The sequence below is a fragment of the Amphiura filiformis genome, chromosome 2 (genome assembly GCF_039555335.1).
Source record: "Amphiura filiformis chromosome 2, Afil_fr2py, whole genome shotgun sequence".
NCBI lineage: Eukaryota > Metazoa > Echinodermata > Ophiuroidea > Amphilepidida > Amphiuridae > Amphiura > Amphiura filiformis.
The window spans coordinates 34894796-34914614 of NC_092629.1; the positions used below are offsets into that span (position 1 = coordinate 34894796).

Genomic DNA, 19819 nt, shown 5'->3' on the forward strand with positions numbered 1-19819 from the left:
TGAAACTGTTTGAAAAACGTTTTGTAACCACATTAAAATAAAAATGTTCCTGTCTGCTAGAAATTATGCCAACATGTATAAAAACAAACTTATAAAACCATGTCACATTAAATGGCATACTGCCTTTATTCAACTCCGACTCGTAGCTTGACACCGACTTCATGTCCGCAATTCCCTACCCCTTTCTATTAGCCACGTATAGTGACGTATACAGATACATCTCGGATGAAAGGGTAACTTTTTATTCTAATATTTTATCATTTCTTATTCCAAATCAGCATTCACCTCTTCTCACATGTGTCTTTTAATTAAAACTGCCATTGCATAAGCTACAATCATAACAAAAGATAATTGGGCTATTCCAGTTGAAATCCTCACCCCTTAATCTCCCACACATGGGTTATAGATTTCAAATTGAGTCATCCATTCAGGTAAACCCATCTGAAATTCATGCTACAGTCAGTCTACTCTGAAGTACAAAGTACCGACGCGGACGCACACATTGTGCCGACTTTGAAGGCACGCATACCTGCAGCAGAGACGCAGCACTACGCACTGTTCACGCGCACGTTGTCACTTTGTACTTCAGAGTGGACAAACTGTACTTGTGTGGAAGATGAAGGTCTTGTCTTATTGATTTTAAATGGAATAGCCCATATATTTTTAATTAAAACTGTCATTGCATAAGCAACAATAATAACAAAAGATAATTACATCGTTTACCTACGCTGATGAACATAAATTACCAGAAGCCAATTTCTGCATTGGGACTACAGAGCTTACGTAAATCCCAGGGGGAATGGCAGATAAACGCCCCAATATTTTGGTAAGGGGGATGGTCCATACAATCATCCCCACTTTACAGTATATCATCTTTACAGGCCTACCTTGATGTTCAGCATGACAGTGGTTGAGAAACTAGAATCACTAGGATCATTTTACAAACTAAAAACACAACTGGTTTACTGGATTTATACACAATACAAAAACATTGCCAAACAACAAATGGTTTTAAAGATAACTAAACGATAAAAAGAAAATAGATTTAAAATGTCCCCTAATACTTCACCACCAAAAAGACGTTTGACAAACTGTGACAAAAATGTACAACATTTAGAGTAGAGGCAAGTTTTTCGTTTTTTAAAAGGTTAAATTTCATTTTTAGAGTTTCTGTTTCTAAAAAATCCTCAAAACTCATGAATTCACCCAAAAACAAAAGAAACAAAATGGGGCTTCGACAGATGTTTCTGCGTATTGGGGAGCCATAATAGTTAATTCAATTGGATTTTAAGAGTACTGTGGCCCCAAAGGCATGTAAATAAATGAGTTGAAGAAAAATGGAATTTGCTTGGGCCAAATGTACATTCAAAATAGCCAAATATTTTAGGTGGAATTGATCTTACTTTGTTTGTATTTTCCATTTTTCAATTCTGTGATTATTTTCCCGTAAAACTTGCCACTTTAATTCAGAGCTTGTATTCACTGCTTCTCAAGACAATAAAAAAATACGACATGGTATTTATGGACCATATTGAGTACAAATGGCAAAATGGGCTATTCAAGTTGAAATTCATACACCCCCCTATGGATGACATGATCTTAATCTCCCACACAGGGGGTGTAGATTTCAGATTGATTCACCCATTCAGGTAACCCCAGTTGGAATTCACACTCCCTGTGAGAAAGATTAAGGTCATGTCTTCCATAGGGGCTGTATGGATTTCAACTAGAATAGCCCAATGTTTGTCACACCCCAATTGTTTGACCTTTAGCCTACCATCAATTCTGAAAGGTCAAAGGTCAAATTCAAATAGAAAAGCTCAGCTAATCAATGCGGCTTTCCCATTTAAATAATAATATATTGTCATAACATGTTTATTATAGTGTGAAGTATTATCAATTTCCTAGTCTTACTCAAATGCAAATATACCATTACAGAATGTCTCTATGACACTATTTTAACGCCATGTGCTCTGCTGCTCTTCTTACAGTGCCTGTAGAGTCTGTCTTGTCTCAAATTAAGAGTAACACCATGTTGGATTTCAGTGGCAAATTGACATCACGCATGCTAACCTAATCCTGTAGGGCGTAATAGAGCCATTTGTCCTTGCCCTGGCAATGCAACCATGCAAAGGGCGCCGATTCAAATCTGCCACTGCGAATCAAACATGACTTTCTCTCAACTGGAGACAAGATAGACTATGATTGGTTCATTACCTGATACAATCATCTGCGTAACCAACCAATGTCTCTGATTGGCTCAATATATGCTATATAGGCCTCTTCACAATCAATCAAAAGAGTTCTTAGCAGCAGAGAAGTGCACATGGGGTTTAAGGGTCTTTCACTTCCATTCAGCAGCAACACAATTTTTTTTTTTCATTATGTCATCCTTATATCATGTTGTATTGACACAAAATCCCTACAAGCACAAAAACATGACACACATGTGTCACAAGTGATGTCGATGTATTATGGAAGAGGAAAACCCCACTATAGTCCAATCAAGTTAAAACCACTATAGTACCAGTCAACTTGTACTTGGGTACGCCAGGCCCAGGGCAAGATAATGTTGAACCCAATTGGCAAAGTTGGTTATTCTATACCCTATATTAGGTTGAATAGAGATTTGGTTCAACACGGCTGTGCTATAGATCATTTCTATTATTGGCATCTTCTTGATGGGGTAAACAACGATATCATATCAATATCACATACTATAGAGGTTATCCGTGTTCTATAAGTTGCATATACTATCAGCGACTGCTATACCTTGTTTAGGACTTTCAAAAGAAGTACCTGCATGTGCAACCATGATTGCTTCAAAATAGCCCGCCAAAGTCATGCATCTAACTCTGAGGTCGTGCATTGAATTGGTTTGAATGAGGAATACTACGGGAACCATCGCCTTTTGTAAGAAGTCACACATGAGTGAAGTGGATAACCTCTATTAAACAACACAAGTGAGGTCAAGAAGAATATCATGTGATTGTATCATTATTTCATAATAATCACATGATACTCTTCTCAACCTCACTTTTGTTGTTTCATAGAATGTGATATCGATGTTTGAACACTCCATCAATGACAGGAAGGTGTCAATTTAATATAGTAATGGTCTATAATATAATGTAAGGCAGGCCTTGTCTTTTGAGGCGAGTGAGAGCGATCACTCGCCTAAAATGAAGCTGAGGAGAGCTTTTTATCACTCGCCTACATTTGGTGTAATACTAATACAAGTGATTAAAATCACTCGCCTACAGCTCACCTGACAATTTTTGAGGAGAGTGATTTGTTACTTGCCAGCAATTTTCAAAAGACAAGGCCTGGTTAGGCCATCCTGATATAACAGTTTGTCTCAAGGATCTTTCCAAGTTAAAAACATAATGCAGAATGCGGTTTTTTAGACGTTTATTTTTCTTACTTCAATTGGGTTTTATGGGAAAGCTTTTGACAAGAATAGACCACCTTTTCATCTCACAAGGTGGTTTCACTGTGGTCAAGATGAAGAATTTATTGAGATTTATGATTTAAGCTATTTTGATGTCCGGCGATGTCAGACGTGAGATTTTTGTGTGGTGGATTTTGAAGAAAAAAAACAGCAGAAAAAACTGAATAACGTGCAAAAAGCGGGCAATTTTACTAATGCACGCGAGAGCTTTGAGACAAACTATTAAATTAAGATGGTCTTATAGGCCGACTACGAGATCTGGTTCAACATGGTTGCTCTATACCATGTAGATTGACGATGAGATTTGGTTTGACATGGTCTACTGCTGGTAAAAGCTTTAGTGGGTGTAGGCAGTTGGTTTAGTTAGCATGAAGAGCATTGGAGAAACACAGCTTGAATGTGTACGGGTAGCGGCCACCTGAAAATGAACCAAATGCACATAGATGAGAAGAGGACAAGGGATTACTGGCAGAAGGCAATATCTGCCCTATAGACATTTGCTATCCACAGCCCCAAGGAAGAACAACCTAGGATTGAAGTGGGCCCTCTGTGGCTAAATGAAATTGAATCTCAATTCTATATTTAGGCTTATGGCTTAGAGAGAAATTGCTATCTCACATTTCTTGCTGTGAATCTCACTTTTGAGTGCTTTTCTCGCTTTTAAAAGATTCATTTCTATCACAAAAAACTGTTTGTGTCGGATATATGCAGAAAAGTTTGACCCGATTTTCCAGCCTGAGTTTGCACAAACGATCCATTTTCTGGCACATCCAAGCAACATCACAAGTGATATTCTTTATCTACTGCACACATTATTCAGTTTATTGACCTTTTAAGCCGATTTATGAAGAAATATTTGTGTATTTTTGGTCTATTCAGCGTCAGGTAAATAAATGTAGCGCAAAAATTTCAACTTTCACAGTAGCAGGGGTGTGTTTCAAAGCTTGTGAAATATCCCGAAAGCAGAAGAAAATCCTGAAAAACGCTTGAAATTGGGCTAAAAAGCCCCAAAACGGACCGAAAATCAATAAACTACCGTAAATTTTGGACAAAAAAATCCGCGAAAATCCTGAAGAATCGTACCCCTGCAGTAGGTATTCTACTTACTTGGGTTTTCCATGGTAGTGTGGTTGGCCATGATGAGTGCTTCCACTGCTCTTTGTTTATCAGGCCATTCAACCAGACCCGTCAGATTGCGCTCAGCTGAAATTAAACACACAAACAAATGTAAGAGGAGAAGATAATTGAAGCGGTGTCATAGCGGCTGCAGCTAGCTTGTCTTGTGGGTAAGCTGGTAAATCAATGATTGCATACCGTATTTCGTCAAATAGTCGCCCCCCTCAAATAAACGCCCCCACCACTTTTTTCAACCAAGATGTTTCAAAAATGCCGATATTTCCATGCTATATTGTGTAGTAAGCTTACCAAGTTGCCCACATGGTCGATAATCTGGCGAAAATCTGGATTGGAAACCCGGAAGTGAACCAGAAGTCCATAGTTCGTCATTTTAGCGTGAGTTTTAAGTTTACCTAATGATTTTAACAGGAATTATCGTTCTAAAATTGACCTTGAATAAATGCCCCCCCCCTTGGGAAAATGTAACGCCCCGGCGTTTATTTGATGAAATCACGGTATCTCTTTTATTGTTGCAGTGCAAATCTGTGTACTCATCCCTAGGTTATCACATGATTTCTTTTATACTTGAAGGTAATTATATTGGGTTTACCCACAATTATGGCTGACGATCTCAACGTTGAAAAAACGTCCGTGCAAAATTAACACTGAATATTCATGAGATTATTCATGCTCGAGTCTAATATGCACCACACCCAGATACATCGTTAGAGCCTCGACTATAGATCTTGTTAATGCTGAAGAGACTACATGGTGGCATGAAAGTGTACAAGAATGATCACAGGCCCCATCATTAGTTTTAGTTTATTTACTGGTAACCATCTACTTACATTTGGATTCAAACATCTTGACACTAACAGGCTCATCTACACCAACATTCAGGAATATCTATCAAAAGAATCAACATCATCAATATTATTAGACTTATTATGATCTTCACACTTCGGGAAAGCTCACGACATTAGCATAATTAGTTATGCACTATTCAAGTACTTCCCCACCCCACCCCATCCCTATATCTTGAGGAATGTGGGGAAATGATGGGTACTAATTGCATCTATAGTTTGATCAGCTCGTAATTGGCAGGCCTTATAACATCACAGATTAATATCAATATATTCTATTTTCAGAATTATCAAGTTATTCATTGAAGTTGTATACTTTGTTTACTTTCTTTAACACGCAAAATATAGAACATACAGGTTAACTATAACACTCTTAATGCAGGTCTACTTTTCGGTGTAGTGGTAAAAGCCTAAAAATTCCCGCCGATTACGAGCTGTTCAAAGTATAAGTGTATTCTCTGACCCCATGAGACCACTATCCATTGCATGCCCCACTATCCTGTTGTTTCTACCATTTCTGCCGGGTTGCAGGGTCAGGAAATTCCCAATGTTACAAAGCATGTAATGGGCACTGGTCAGAGCCATGAAACCGTGCCGTTGTGTGGCCGGGGATCACGCCTACATTACCATACAACAGGTAATGCAGGGTCAGGAAATTCCCAATGTTACAAAGCATGTAATGGGCACTGGTCAGAGCCATGAAACCGTGCCGTTGTGTGGCCGGGGATCACGCCAACATTACCATACAACAGGTAATGCAGGGTCAGGAAATTCCCAATGTTACAAAGCATGTAATGGGCACTGGTCAGAGCCATGAAACCGTGCCATCGTGTGGCCGGGGATCACGCCAACATTACCATACAACCCGTGAAGCGACATAAGATGGGATCAGTGAAGATGCGGCTAGTTTCTCTGTTTATATTATTTATTTATTTTCAGTCAAGGTTCGGAAGAAGAACCACACTTGGGACACAACCCACAATATGGGAAGCCTTGCACTACATTGTAGTCAGAATTTCAATAAATAAACAATGTACCATTTTAGACACACACATAATCACATGCATCCTGTATCCTCCCTCTGGATGCATGTCATGGTGGAGTAGCTGGAACATGGACGTTCATTACCAGGGACAGACTTAGGTTTCGGTTTTCTACTGGTTCTCTACTGCAAAATCTAGTTACAAAGGTTCACAAAGGTTCAGGTATATGACTATGCGGAATCGTTATCATCATCATATAGAGCACAAAAAAGAGCTTGGAAATAGTATGTTGGTCTACCATTGATGTAAAAAGCGGCCGTATAATTGAGTGGCCCAGTATAAAAACGGCCCATGGCACATTTTTCGTCATTGGGAGAAATCGGCACTGTAAATGTACGAATGTTCAATAAAATACATTAGAAATTTGATGCTTAAAAGATTAAATTGACAACATTCCCGAGTTACATACATGATGTGTTATGTTTGTATGGATGACCTTTGGTGACCTTTGACATTTTTCAACAGCGCCCTCTATTTTTCAAAAATGTGCCATGGGCCGTTTTTATACTGGGCCACTCAATTATTTCCAACTTGCATGCAATGCAAGGGCAGAAACTGTGTCAAAATATGTCAATCATATGTCTCGTATGAGTTCTATGAGTTATATCAGGCTCAAATATCTAATGGACCATCGGGTCAGCATTGTTGGAAGTTTACTGGCCCGACGCAAAATCGACTGGCCCGGGGCCACCACTTAAATCTGTCCCTGTTCATCACATTATGTTCACTCATTTTACATTCTGATATTAAACCAACAAAACAAGGAATTATTCTGTTGAAACAAATCAATTTCTTAAGATATTGCTTAATTATAATATAGTACATTGCCTTATATAATGCTTTTAATTAGCATCCATTCCTCTCTCTTAATTATTTATAGCATTTGGTGCCATCAATCAATTTTACTTCTGCTAAAGGAAGTTCATCTGATGCAAACTGACTGAATTGAAATATCCTTGCATAAATATTTACTGTGATCATCTAATTAGCACCCTAGCTGGTTAGTCATTTTCTAAGGGCGTTTATTAAAATGAAAATATATAAGTCAAAATTGGGCCTCTGGAAGAAAAGAGGATTACATGCATTTTCCACTGAATAAATAATCCATGGGTTGAATAAGAAAACAAACAGAAACTGAGACAAAGACAAAGAGGAGACTTAAAGGCATTCCTACAATGCACTATGATTGGGAAATTTGATCAATATGACCTAATTTTAAAGGCAAAGTCCCCATTGCCACACACACAAAATGGTAATTTTAAAACTGCAGCCAACAAGCTAATAGTTGAGACTTATAACTTATATTTTACTTTCTTACAGGAAACATTCATATTGTCCCACTGCATTAATTTTATTCATAAGTCTCAATGTTTTGAATGTTAAATAAAAGGATGAAAACACCAGATATTTGCACACAATCCCAATGCAAGGTATGGTCAACTGGGCCACATGTGTACAAAAGGTCAGAAACCCCATTGGGTTATGGGAATGCCTTTAAACATCCTCTGGACAAAGACCGAGTATCTCAATTCAAAATCATCATAATCCTAAGCCAGAAGGTATTAGATGATCATTTTATTTACTGCAGGCAGTTGACACTTGAAGAATTTCCATAGCGGGCACTTATTAGGGCAGGGGTGCTAATTAGGTTGATTATTTACATAATGAAATTGATTTTGAATTAGCATACAGTTGCATTGCTTACTCATTTAATTATAAACTATTTATAGCTGTTGGTGTCGTTCAATCAATATCAGTATTAATGTCCGGTCAGATAATAAAAACTGACCAAACTTTTATTGATTTGTTTTCCTTAATTAAAATTGGCTTTCATACTTTTATTTAATTATTCAGGATACACTGGACTAAATAACACAACAATGAATTATACTGGAAAAAATTACAGTAGGAATATCCATAACACAACCAAGTGTACTTTTTCCAAAGATTTCCAGAAAATACTTTTAAAGGGGACATTTTTGTACAATTACTTTTTTGAGCTTTGCCATTTTTTACTAGTTGTTAACCCCCAGAGCACTACCTGCCGATCTAACATTGCCTCTGATTGGTCAATTACATGCTATCTTCACTTTAATCACCAATCAGAATGGAGCTTTGCAAATAATTCATTCCAATTTTTTTGTGTGGTGAAATTATTCTAACAATGTTGCTGATTGGTCCAATTGATAATGAAAACTTCTTTTGGCCAATCGACAGGTAGTTCTCATGATGTTAAATTCACAATTCTCAGCTTCCTAACATTGACCTATATACAAAAGGAGAATAATATTCATGGGATATTTTGCAGTACCGGCTTGGAACACAAAAGCGTGAAAATAAAAGTAGCTTAAAATTACATGTCAAAAAGTATTAGCTAACAAAATATGCCACTCAATGAAGTGTGGACAGTCTTTTTGCACAGTATTTATCATATAAGCTTACCTGTTTGATTGTCTCTGCTGTACTCTCTGGGTGAGCATTAAAGAAATGCAGAACCTTTGATGGCTGATGAATACGTACAAAGCAGTCAAGGAGAAATACAACTTGACAATTTTTCTTAAAGCGGTAAAATCCCACTTAAATACCGTACTGACGCGAGTATAGTCCCACCCTTTTTTGGGGTGAAAAATGACCAAAAATGGGTGGTGGGACTTGACACGAGGATTTGCTAGTTAACAAGGTGCATTTTTAATCTTTCATAACAGTGAATTCACGTCAAGGTCTCCGATATTCGGCACCAGAACTTCCCAAAAAGCTTAAAAAGTAGTCTCACTAGAGTTGTAAAAAACTCATATTTTCTCCTATTTTTGGGTGGAATTTTAGCCTTACCTTCACTAAATAGAATTTTGGAAATATTGTTGATAACATTTGTCCATTTCTCTGAAAGAAATGACATGCAAACTATCATTATTTTTAATTTATTTCACACCTACTCTGACATAATCTCGCCATGTGTTATTTACTGTAGGCGGCCATCTTGGATTTATGTCCTCGGCCGTAGAGTTTATTAAATAACAATTTCTGAAATTTTTCCCAAATATTAGGGTGGGACTTTACTCGAAGGTGGGCTTATACTCACGTCAGTATGGTAATAAGAGCAAGCAATTGTAAAAGAGCAAGCAAATACGTTAAGGATGCGATTTCTACCTGAAAATAGTGGACTACTCCAGTTGTAATCCATACACCCCCTATAGAAGACATGACCTTAATCTACCAGAGTGAGTGTGAATTTCAAATGGGAGTTACCTGAAAGGGGACTTCATTTGAAATCTACACCCCCTTTGTGGGAGCTTAAGGTCATGTCTTCCATATAGGGAGCATGAATGGGAATAGCCCAGTATGTTTCAAGAGGCACTCTACCACCTTCCCCACCCTGGTAACCTGTCTACCAGATTGGCAAAACTGTCTTACTAAACAAATTGGGCTATTCCAGGTGAAGCCCATACACCCCCTATGGAAGACATGGCCTTAGTCTCCCACACAGGGGGTGTTGATTTCAAATGGAGCCAACCATTTAGGTAACCCCATTTGAAATCTACACCCCCTGTGTGGGAGACTAAGGTCATGTCTTCCATATGGGGAGTATGGATTTGAACAGGAATAGCCCAGTTGACACACATGGTAAGGATATGATTCTTGGATGCCGCCTGGCTGGTGGTGAATCTGTTGTTACGACTTTGTGAGTAGTCCATGAAGGATGGCGTACCGTCGGGCAACTCACCCGCCTGGCCTGGGGGCGCTAGAAACATCTGACGAGAAAAGCTGTATGGAAACGAAAAGAAACAGAAATTTTACAAAATTTACAAAATCAAAATTGATTCTTACAAATTCAACTCATTCTACAATGTAATCAAAGTGACAATCAAATACCGTATTTCGTCAAATAAACGCCCAAGGGGGCGTTACATTTTCCCAAGGGGGGGGCGTTTATTAGAGGTCATTTTTAGCACGACAATTCCCGTTAAAATCATTAGGTAAGCTTAAAAGTCACGCTAAATGACGAACTATGAACTTTTGACACTGACTTTTGGTTCACTTCCGGGTTGCCGATGCAGATTTTCGCCATTTATTGCTGCTATTATCAACCATGTGAGCAACTTGGTAAGCTTACTACACAAGATAGCATGGAAATATCGGAATTTTGAAACATCTTGGTTGAAAAAAGTGGTGGGGGGCGTTTATTTGAGGGGGTGACTATTTGACGAAATCACGGTAACTGTGGTAATTTCACCCATATTTTGACCAAGGGTCACGAGAGATCAGGCTTTTAAACTAGAATTTTGCGGTTCTCAGCTTGCACGATTCTCGACGCAAAGTGTCAACCGCAATGCCTCCACCTTGACACACTTCATTTTAACCCGGACGATTTAACTTGGGAAATTAAAAAAAATCGGGGAAAAAGAAAAAGATTAATGCAAATGAGCTACCACATAATACTATGATCAGCTCGTAATAGGCGAGAATTATTCAGTTTTTGTTACTGCACCAGTCAATAAAGTTCCACTTTACGCCCATGTAAATGCACAAAGCTGTGTGTCAGTCATGCAATACGCAAAGCACATTTCACGTAGGTACTGAGCCCAGATGTGTGTACGCTATTCTGTATCAATCCACACTGTTATAAGTCCCTCCTATTATGAGCGGATCAGAGTATAGCATATTTTGTGAAGACTGGAAATTGGCACCCCTCCACCAAGTCACATCTCTATACGCCTTCCAGGTCCCGAGAAATTGCACCCCAACCATGGACAGACGGACAGAATGACGGACAACCAGGAAACGTAATACCACCAGTGTAGGCATAAAAATAGGGATGGGGATCCAACTAGATTGGTAACCCCTGAGCTAGACCTTAAATGTACTTACCCAAGCTGGATAGTTTTGTCAAAGAAGTCAATGTTACTCAGATTGGTGACGGCTCTCTCAACAGCTAGGGCATCACCCATCTCTGCCATAGCACATCCCGGTTTACTCTTCAAGTATTTGATCTGCAGGAAGAAACATTGATGGTATAATGAAAGACAAAGATAAAAAGATAAAAGTTTGCGACTGACGTCATCAATCAAACTCGAGCACGGTTTGTTTACAAGTGTCGTGATATGAGTTGCTGAACACGGCGGTAAAACCGAGCGCCTTATTGTTAATTTTGCACTTTCAAACATACAAAGCATCTTAAAAGTTAGGTCTTAATAGTAGGAAACTTTCTTTCGCGATGGCACCATATCAACAATGCCTAGAAAAGTTGCTTTTTGCCTTGTAAAAATAAGTAATTTTTCGCCATTTGCTGCTATTCCTTTTCTCCGATCAGCACCAGATAAATCGACCTTCCATGTACGCGCTAATTAACTAATCAAGGATCGTAGAGAATTTGATTGACAGATGACGTCAGACGCAAACTAGTCTTTTTATCTTTATCTTTGTCTTTCATTATAAGATATTACATGTTATATTATGTGCTAAATGTGATTGAATCAGTTATTTCAGGAGAGGGTTCAATTCAAAATCTTTTAGTACTTGCTATGAGCACATGATCTGGGATTTTAGATTACGATGGCAACTTCTCTATAGCAAGGTACTCAACAGAAAATCAGAAACAGCAAGGAAATATGAGAATATTCCTTAAAGGAAGCATGCACTACAGAGAGCGAGTTGAAACAGTGGTTGTTCCTTCACCTTGCACCACCTTGCACCACTGATTGTATGTGCACTTGGTTTGTTTATACCAATCCATGCTCGTTTGTTGCAGGTTTACTCCGGGACAGCACTTTGAATCCTCTGGTAAAATGCGCTGAATAAATCCAAAATGTAGGTAGCACATTCTGTTTATATACATGTGGTCCAATTTACAATGTCGCACATTGTTGCATCAACCACAATGGCTCATTGTGTTGCACTTTGGTCCATTCAACTTTCAAACAATGCAGTCAGCCTGACCACCTGTAGAGTACATTCTGCATGCGTTGTGAGATTTGAATGGATGAAACTTTCCAAACTGCATGTTTTCTTACGGAATAAATCATTGTGACTGAATCGGCGATGTAAATGGGCAACATATCCATTTCCTGCAAATCTGTCTGGTCCTTGAACAGGTGGCCGAGGGTTTGCATACGTTATTGAACATTTAGAGGGGTTTGTTCGAGGAATACGCTGCAGGGTACCACCTCCCTCTTTGGCTTTTTTATACCAAATTATCATCATCCAATTCCGGAAATGCAAAAAAAAAAAAAAAAAAAAAATCAAGATTTTTTCTGAGACATTTCTGGAATTCCGGAAATTTTCAGAAGATTTACATCCCTGCTGAATGCAACAATGTGTGACATAGTAAGTTGGGAACTTGTAAACCCTTTTATTATGTTGTTGCGTACCTTCATAAATGGCACTTACCTTCATAACATTACCATAGAGACAGAGTAAGTTAAACAGTCTATCGCAGTTCATCTTCTTGGCTTCCATTCCATATATCATAACCACAGGGCTACCATTACCGGGCTGTGTCTGAGGGGGTGGTTGCAAACCATGCTGTTCCTGCATACCATAGCCACCGTACTGTTGTTGGCTATAGTCGCCTCTCTCCTGTGGGTAGCCGCGTCCTGGGTGTTGGGGAGGGTAGCCTTGATCTTGATAATGCTGCGGCATTGGGCCACCTCGGCCTCTAGGGGGCGCTGGACCTCGCTGTTCCTGCATGCCTGTAATAAAGTTATCACCATTACAATACCATATTTATTATGACAGCATGACATCTTGTTGGGAAATAGTATTGAGACAGGCATCAACACATTATTACAAATATCAGTGGCAGTCATTATTTTATTTTATTTTATTAGATCTTATTTTGCCTGGGGAACAAACTCAGTGGTCCACACTGATTTCCAGTCTGGCCCAGGGGTCAAACAAAATACATCAAAAATACAAATTAAATACATACAAAGAATAACATACCATGGATTTAACAAATAACATTATATATGAACACACCAAGGAAGCACACCTGTGCTGGCCGGCCGCAGTGCGGCCATGTCAGCAGGCTTCTAAGACAGCCCGCTGACAAAGTCCGCACTGCAGCCGACCATCACAGATGCAACAACCTGAATAATTAAATAATTAAATTGCACATCGCCTTGAAATGGCCTGGTGTAGGAGGTAATGGAACTTTAACCTGGGTTGGCAATGAATTAAAAGAGACCACACCTCTGGATGTGAATTTCCGCTTAGCCGACTCGCTCTTACAAGGTGGGATGACCAGGTTACCTTGTGACCCTGCTCTAGTCAGATGTTTGTGACTAGAGGCAACGGTGTCACATAACAAGGATTCGGCAGATAATTCTGTTGAACCAAATTATGTTCAAAAATTTGAATATTTCTGACACGACGTGACCAGAGTAAATTTGTTTATGCCTGTCGTCGCCGTAACTACAGATTCACCGATGGTGAATCCAATATTTTTGAATATGATGATACTTGCACATACCAATGCTTCCACAGCCATTGCGCAAAGCACAAGCAAACCACAATGTTTAACATTTCTGGTTCAGAGAACTGTCGCTTTGCTGCGGCATGGCGCATCAATAATGACCACTGACCAGCCTTGATTTTATTCCTTTTTATGTAATGTGCATGCGTCACGTCGCTCAACGACAGTATGACACCAGCAAATGAGCGTTTGTTACTAACAAACTGAAGGACAGAGCTATTGCATGAGCTGGCTTCGCTGCAAAAAATGCATGCTCAATTACACTTTGACTTGGCTACTTAGTAGCCCTGCTCATTTCGGTTTTGAAGCTCGCAAACGTTTTGAGCATCTGCTGAGCAAACAGATATGACTGAACAGCTGTACAGAAATCTCCGGTTCAATTTCTGCCAAAATTCTGATCATCTTTGTTCTTGTATTAAATTAACGTAGTATTGAAATATTAAGCTTGGTATTATCCGGCGTCTTCTTGAGTCATAATCTAGAATACCGACCGACTTTTAATATAAAGTTTGGGAACTGCTCATGTGTGAGTGAAGCAGAGTCTTTGAGTTTGTGAGTACTGGATGGTGGAAGCAGAAGCAGATCTTTGCAGAAATCTTTACTTTACTTCAAGTTCAAGAACTTCAACTCAATTTATTAAACACCCAGTAACCATAAAAACTTGTCTCTGTTGACATTCTCTGTTGACATTTAGCTCCTCTAGATCTTTTACAACCTTAGTAATTATAATATGTCAATTTTTACCATATTGGTCAAAGCCCTGCTCTCCCATGCCATTGCCATACTGATTGAACCCAGGAGGGCCCTGCTGTCCACGTCTCACCGTAGGCCCATTATAAGTGGCTTCTGGCGGGTCATCCAAAAGAGCTGGGCCTCGATCTGAAAGGAAAAACACCAGAGATCATGTTAGATTTACAAACATATAACCTTCTATTTTAATTACTTCTTACAGGGACAGGCAGATATTTTGGTGTGCCTAATTATTTGCCAATCTGATCTAAGAATTGATCCGTAAGTATCAAAACAAACATTCATAGCTTGTGCTTCTTCATAAAACAAAGTCATTCTTTCTCCAAGTGTCAGTTGGCCTGTTTTACTGAATTTGATTGTCTTTCTTGTGCAGATTTTCTTAATTTCTTACAAGATGAGACATTCAATAAGCTCTTAGATTTGATACATGTAATTCAGCATGATGGTTGAATCACTATAGGTAAAAAATATTTAAAATATTATAAACAGGCAAAATGAACTGGAAAATGTGGAAAAGTTTTCCAACAACCAATCTCTGCCATGTCTCTTCAATGCAGATCTACAATAATGCAACTGGCAATAATTAGTTTGCACTGCAGATATTACTTTTTAAAACTGTTTTTGACTTGTGACATATTTGACTTCTGACACATGGTCACTGGCCTATAGGCTTAGCTAGCTACACAGTACAACTGCTTTGCAGATTGCAGCTTCATGTACAATACCGATTTCATTATACGTTCTTTTGCTATTCCTGTCTACAAAAAAACCACATCACAGCTCGACTTTTCGCCTCACACAGGTAAAATACAGCGATATTATCAGAATGGTAATATACCAATACTGTTTAGAGAATTAAAAGCAAAGAGTATGCGACAGGTAAAGGTCATCAAGCTTATGGTAAATGGTAATTTGCAGTAACACTAAATATTATGGTACTTCTATATTTTTTTTCTATAACCACTGCAAGTCAAAGTGTTCATTACTTCCACTTCTGTTATCATACACCATGTAATACTGACACTACCCTACCTCATCTTCCAAACTGTCACTACCCTTACCCCGTCTTCCACAAAGTTATTAGTAACCTCTTCAGTCCATCTATACTGATGTAGTATGGGCCACTAGTGCAGCTCTGAGAGGACTTACTTGATCAATTGAATCAGGTATTGTTAATTTCATCAGTAGATGAAATCATATCGCATAAATGCTTACATACTCGGAGATGGTGCATTTGAAATCTAACAGCAGTCCAACCTCTCTTATCCGGACCACTTTTATACGGATCTCGCTATTATCCAATTGTGTGATCCTCAGGAAAACTGATTTTTTAATGCACTGACACCTTAATTTTGTACTCGTAAGTATTTTAAGGATATCTATGGTGCATACCCATCTTTCGTGTGCTATTGCCCTGAATTTCTTATTTTCCCAATTTAGCACTTTGGGTATTCAATGCAGAATTACAAATTCCCATTTCCAATTTTTTTTCACATATCCAACCAAAGCTTGATCCCATCATAGCCGGATAAAAGAGGTTGGACTGCATGATGATTTTAGTGTTCCCTATACTTATTCTTACACATCATCCTTACAGCGGGAGTGTCCCCATATAGGTCGTACAAGAAGGTATAAGGCTATTAAAATTACCTGTGCTCGGTGTTAGAATAAGGCTATTAAAATTGCCTGAGCTCGGTGTTAGAAATAAGCCAGGTCTGGCGCTTATGACTAAAATATATTGACCCTCATCAATTTGTATGGCCCAAAATCATAAAATTTTAATATGTTTACCAGTTCAATTCAAGAATTTTGAATATCTTAAGAGTCATTTATTGGTAGCGCAATGTTTGAAATAAACCACCTCAGTCAAATGCCAATCGGGCCCTACTGTCTGAAAATCTACCGGCCTTCATCACTTTCCACTGGCTTTCGATCCCAGGGCCTACTGCATTTCTAACACCGTCTGTGTGCATATTTCTGATTTCCCTCTACTTCACGACCTATCTGGGGACAATACCATCGTAGCTACCTTACCCAAACCACATCATATACGAATAGAACCAAGTGAAGTCCGAACTTCACTAGCACTGACAGCAGCACACATATTTGCTGCTGCTGCTGCTGTTGCTGCACATGATGCGAATTGTTGCTGCTGCTGCTGATGATGATTAGTTTCCGATTACACAATTCCATCAGCTGGCTTAGTTGGTTGTTCTTCAGCAGGCAAGTACCACAATGCCCAGTCCTCCAAACGAGTTCCTTACGATTCCTGTGTTTCCAAACATGTGTTTGGACAAGCATTTAGCAACATCATCTTGACTTTTTTTGGGTGATCAAATAATTTAGTAAATACAGAAGGCACATAAAGATGGGAACAGATACGGAAAATAGAATGAAAACTGATAGGGACAAAGGACAACAAACTGTTGCCTTAGAACTGTTTGATTCATGTATGTCTGGGATGATGTTCATACTAGATATCAGGAATATCGTGTCTTAATTGCTTGCTTGCTTGCTTGATTGGGGTGGTGCTGCAATCATTTGTAGTCATAACATGAATCGTCAAGAAGTGTTGTGGTCATGTGATTTTGACCCCGTATTGAATCATTCCTTTGTAGTTATGCAAAGATCGTCATGACTTGTTACAGTGAATTGTTTCATTCTTTTTTTTTTTTTTGCAAGATTTGTTTTCAAAGTTCATGAGTTTGTTGGTTGGTTGGCTGCTTGACTAGTACTGCCCCTTCAGCTCATATTTTGTTCATAATTCTGCATATATTCAGGGTACAATATCAAATAATATCTTAGTTGTATCTTACGTGTGGTGACTGCATGTTTTTTGGCCAAGTGCATCTTGAGCCATGTGAATATCAAATGCGTGTTTGCTGAGTATCCTTGCAGTGATGGATGGATGGATGGGTGTCTTAAATGCCTTCAAACTTCGGAGGACTGGTATGTCTTGTTCCTTGTGCATTTGTCTGTCTTTCTGTCCCATTGAATTTCCTCACAAATGTCCTAAGTACATGTATGCTTACCTTGCGTGTAGTATTTTATAATGAAATAGCACATGAATTTGTCTCCCAATGTTAATACTTAGGGCCCAGTGATTTGTGAGATATGGTCACTTATTATTTTGGTTTTTAACCCAATTCCATCGATAAAGAACACTAAAAGGGGCAACTACCAAGCTGGGGAAATATATCTAGTCAATTATGGTGTAATTAACTGAATGAATTTCAAAATTGCAGAGTAATATGCATTGGTGACTGCAAGTGGGTGACAGCATATTTTGAACTTGCTTGTATTTGCACAAAAACCATACATTTTGCTTAAATTTGGCACGAGGAATATAAATCGCCCCCACAGACCTGTTTGGTACTCAGTTTCAGCGGTGGACAAAATCTGTGTTGTTTTTGACAATCATTGGGCCCTAGTAATTACTAAAGACAAATTACGTCTATGTTTTTAATCATCTTGCAATGACGACAAAAAATACATATTTGTAACATTTGCATTTTACACATTTTTATATTATGTGCAGTTCAGTGTTTTACAAAATTGTGGTGCACAGTGCAATTTAGATCAAATTTAAAATGACTGTCGATTGATTACATGTAAGACCTGGCTGGTTTTTTTTCTATAAAATTCTATTCTTTGATTTTGCATGGTATTTGATAAAATTGGAATTACAAACACATGTCCCTGTGGACATTGGAGACCGTTTGTGCGAATAAATCAATATACATAGTTCTCTATAAGACTGCTATAGAAAATAACAGCATATATAAACCCTCTCAAGCTATTATTATGCAATAAGTTTTGGTTTTTTGTGAATGCATGTTTGGAATTTTTGCTTGTGCAAATACTTTAAATGCAAAATGTAACTATTAAATTAAAATGTATCTTTGTTCTCGCTTTCATAAATTGGTTAAATTAAACGCAAGTGAATACTTCTGGTGTAAACTTGTTTTATTTAGAATTTGAGAGGGGTTATATTTGACACACAGTCAACTATTAGTAGTTATCATATACACTTTTACCAATTCTATATACATGTAATGTTGTGAGTCGTTGTGGGACAGTGACTGACGTTTTGTTAGGGAAAAATTAATAGTAACAATGTTATGCAACATTACATGTAGATAAGAAGGAAAGGACCTGCTATTTCAATTAAATTTGAAATATATATTTGATCAAGCATTTCATTACATGTATGGACATAATGCTATAGTATTATAGTATAAAATCAGTAGTTTTTTTTGCACCATTAAAACTGTGGCTTCAACCATAATGATCATCCAACTCAACAGTTTATGACATAAGATATAGAAAGCCCATCATCCTAGATAGGCAAGTCCACTCCACATAGAGAGAGAGATGCGCTTATACCAAGTGGGTATGTTCATGGGTTACAACCCTAAACTCCCTCCAGTATGAGTTAACAGGCTATTCCAGTTGTAATCCATGCATACACCCCCTATGGAAGACATGAATCTTTCACACATGAAGTGTGAATTTCAAATGGGGTTACCTGAATGAGTGACTCAATTTGAAATTTATACCCGTGTGGGAGACTAAGGTCATGTCTCGCATAGGGCATGTATGGATTTCAACGGGAACAGCCTAAATTGGTGGCATTTACACCATTAAATTAACTCCTGCATGGAGAGAGATGGATGCTATAGACAATTTTGACTTTTTGTAAGTGTGGAAAATTTAGCAAAAACATTTCACATGCAATAATATGCAGATTGGCCAGGGCCTGTTTTTCTAAAATGTTCTTGTAATATGGGGATTGCATCTGAACACATACATTATATATTTCATAGGGCCTAATAAATGTAATAAGTAAACATTTTTCAGTTGCAATTGCACTGTTTAAGTATATACAAAACATAAAAATATCTTGACATGAAGTATATTTGTTTGTACAGTATATCATTATAACATGATCATAATAACATGGCATGTAAATATAGTTAGATTTACTGTTGGTTATTAAAACAAGGTAAAAAAAATACTTTGTAAAATGGCAGACATGTATGTGGTAGCAATATATAGTTTTTTGCATTTTTAAAATTGATATTTAAAATAAACATATTGTGATTACCAAGGGTGAAATCTAATG

General features: G+C 38.1%; 1 protein-coding gene across 2 annotated transcripts in view; it reads right to left on the bottom strand.

Annotated features, from left to right (window-relative positions):
• Positions 1–102: 102 nt before the first annotated feature.
• The window catches only part of LOC140146129 (heterogeneous nuclear ribonucleoprotein L-like), a 50147-nt gene continuing 30430 nt past the window's right edge, over positions 103–19819 (bottom strand). For both annotated transcript variants that reach the window (XM_072167886.1, XM_072167885.1), the window contains exons 9-16: positions 14689–14823; positions 12858–13159; positions 11340–11461; positions 10105–10235; positions 8916–8989; positions 5416–5473; positions 4559–4654; positions 103–3869 (exon numbers count right to left, since the gene is read on the bottom strand). In XM_072167886.1, coding sequence (XP_072023987.1) covers positions 3811–3869; positions 4559–4654; positions 5416–5473; positions 8916–8989; positions 10105–10235; positions 11340–11461; positions 12858–13159; positions 14689–14823 — 977 coding nt within the window. In that variant the 3' untranslated portion in view covers positions 103–3810. The remainder of the gene's footprint in view (positions 3870–4558; positions 4655–5415; positions 5474–8915; positions 8990–10104; positions 10236–11339; positions 11462–12857; positions 13160–14688; positions 14824–19819) is intronic.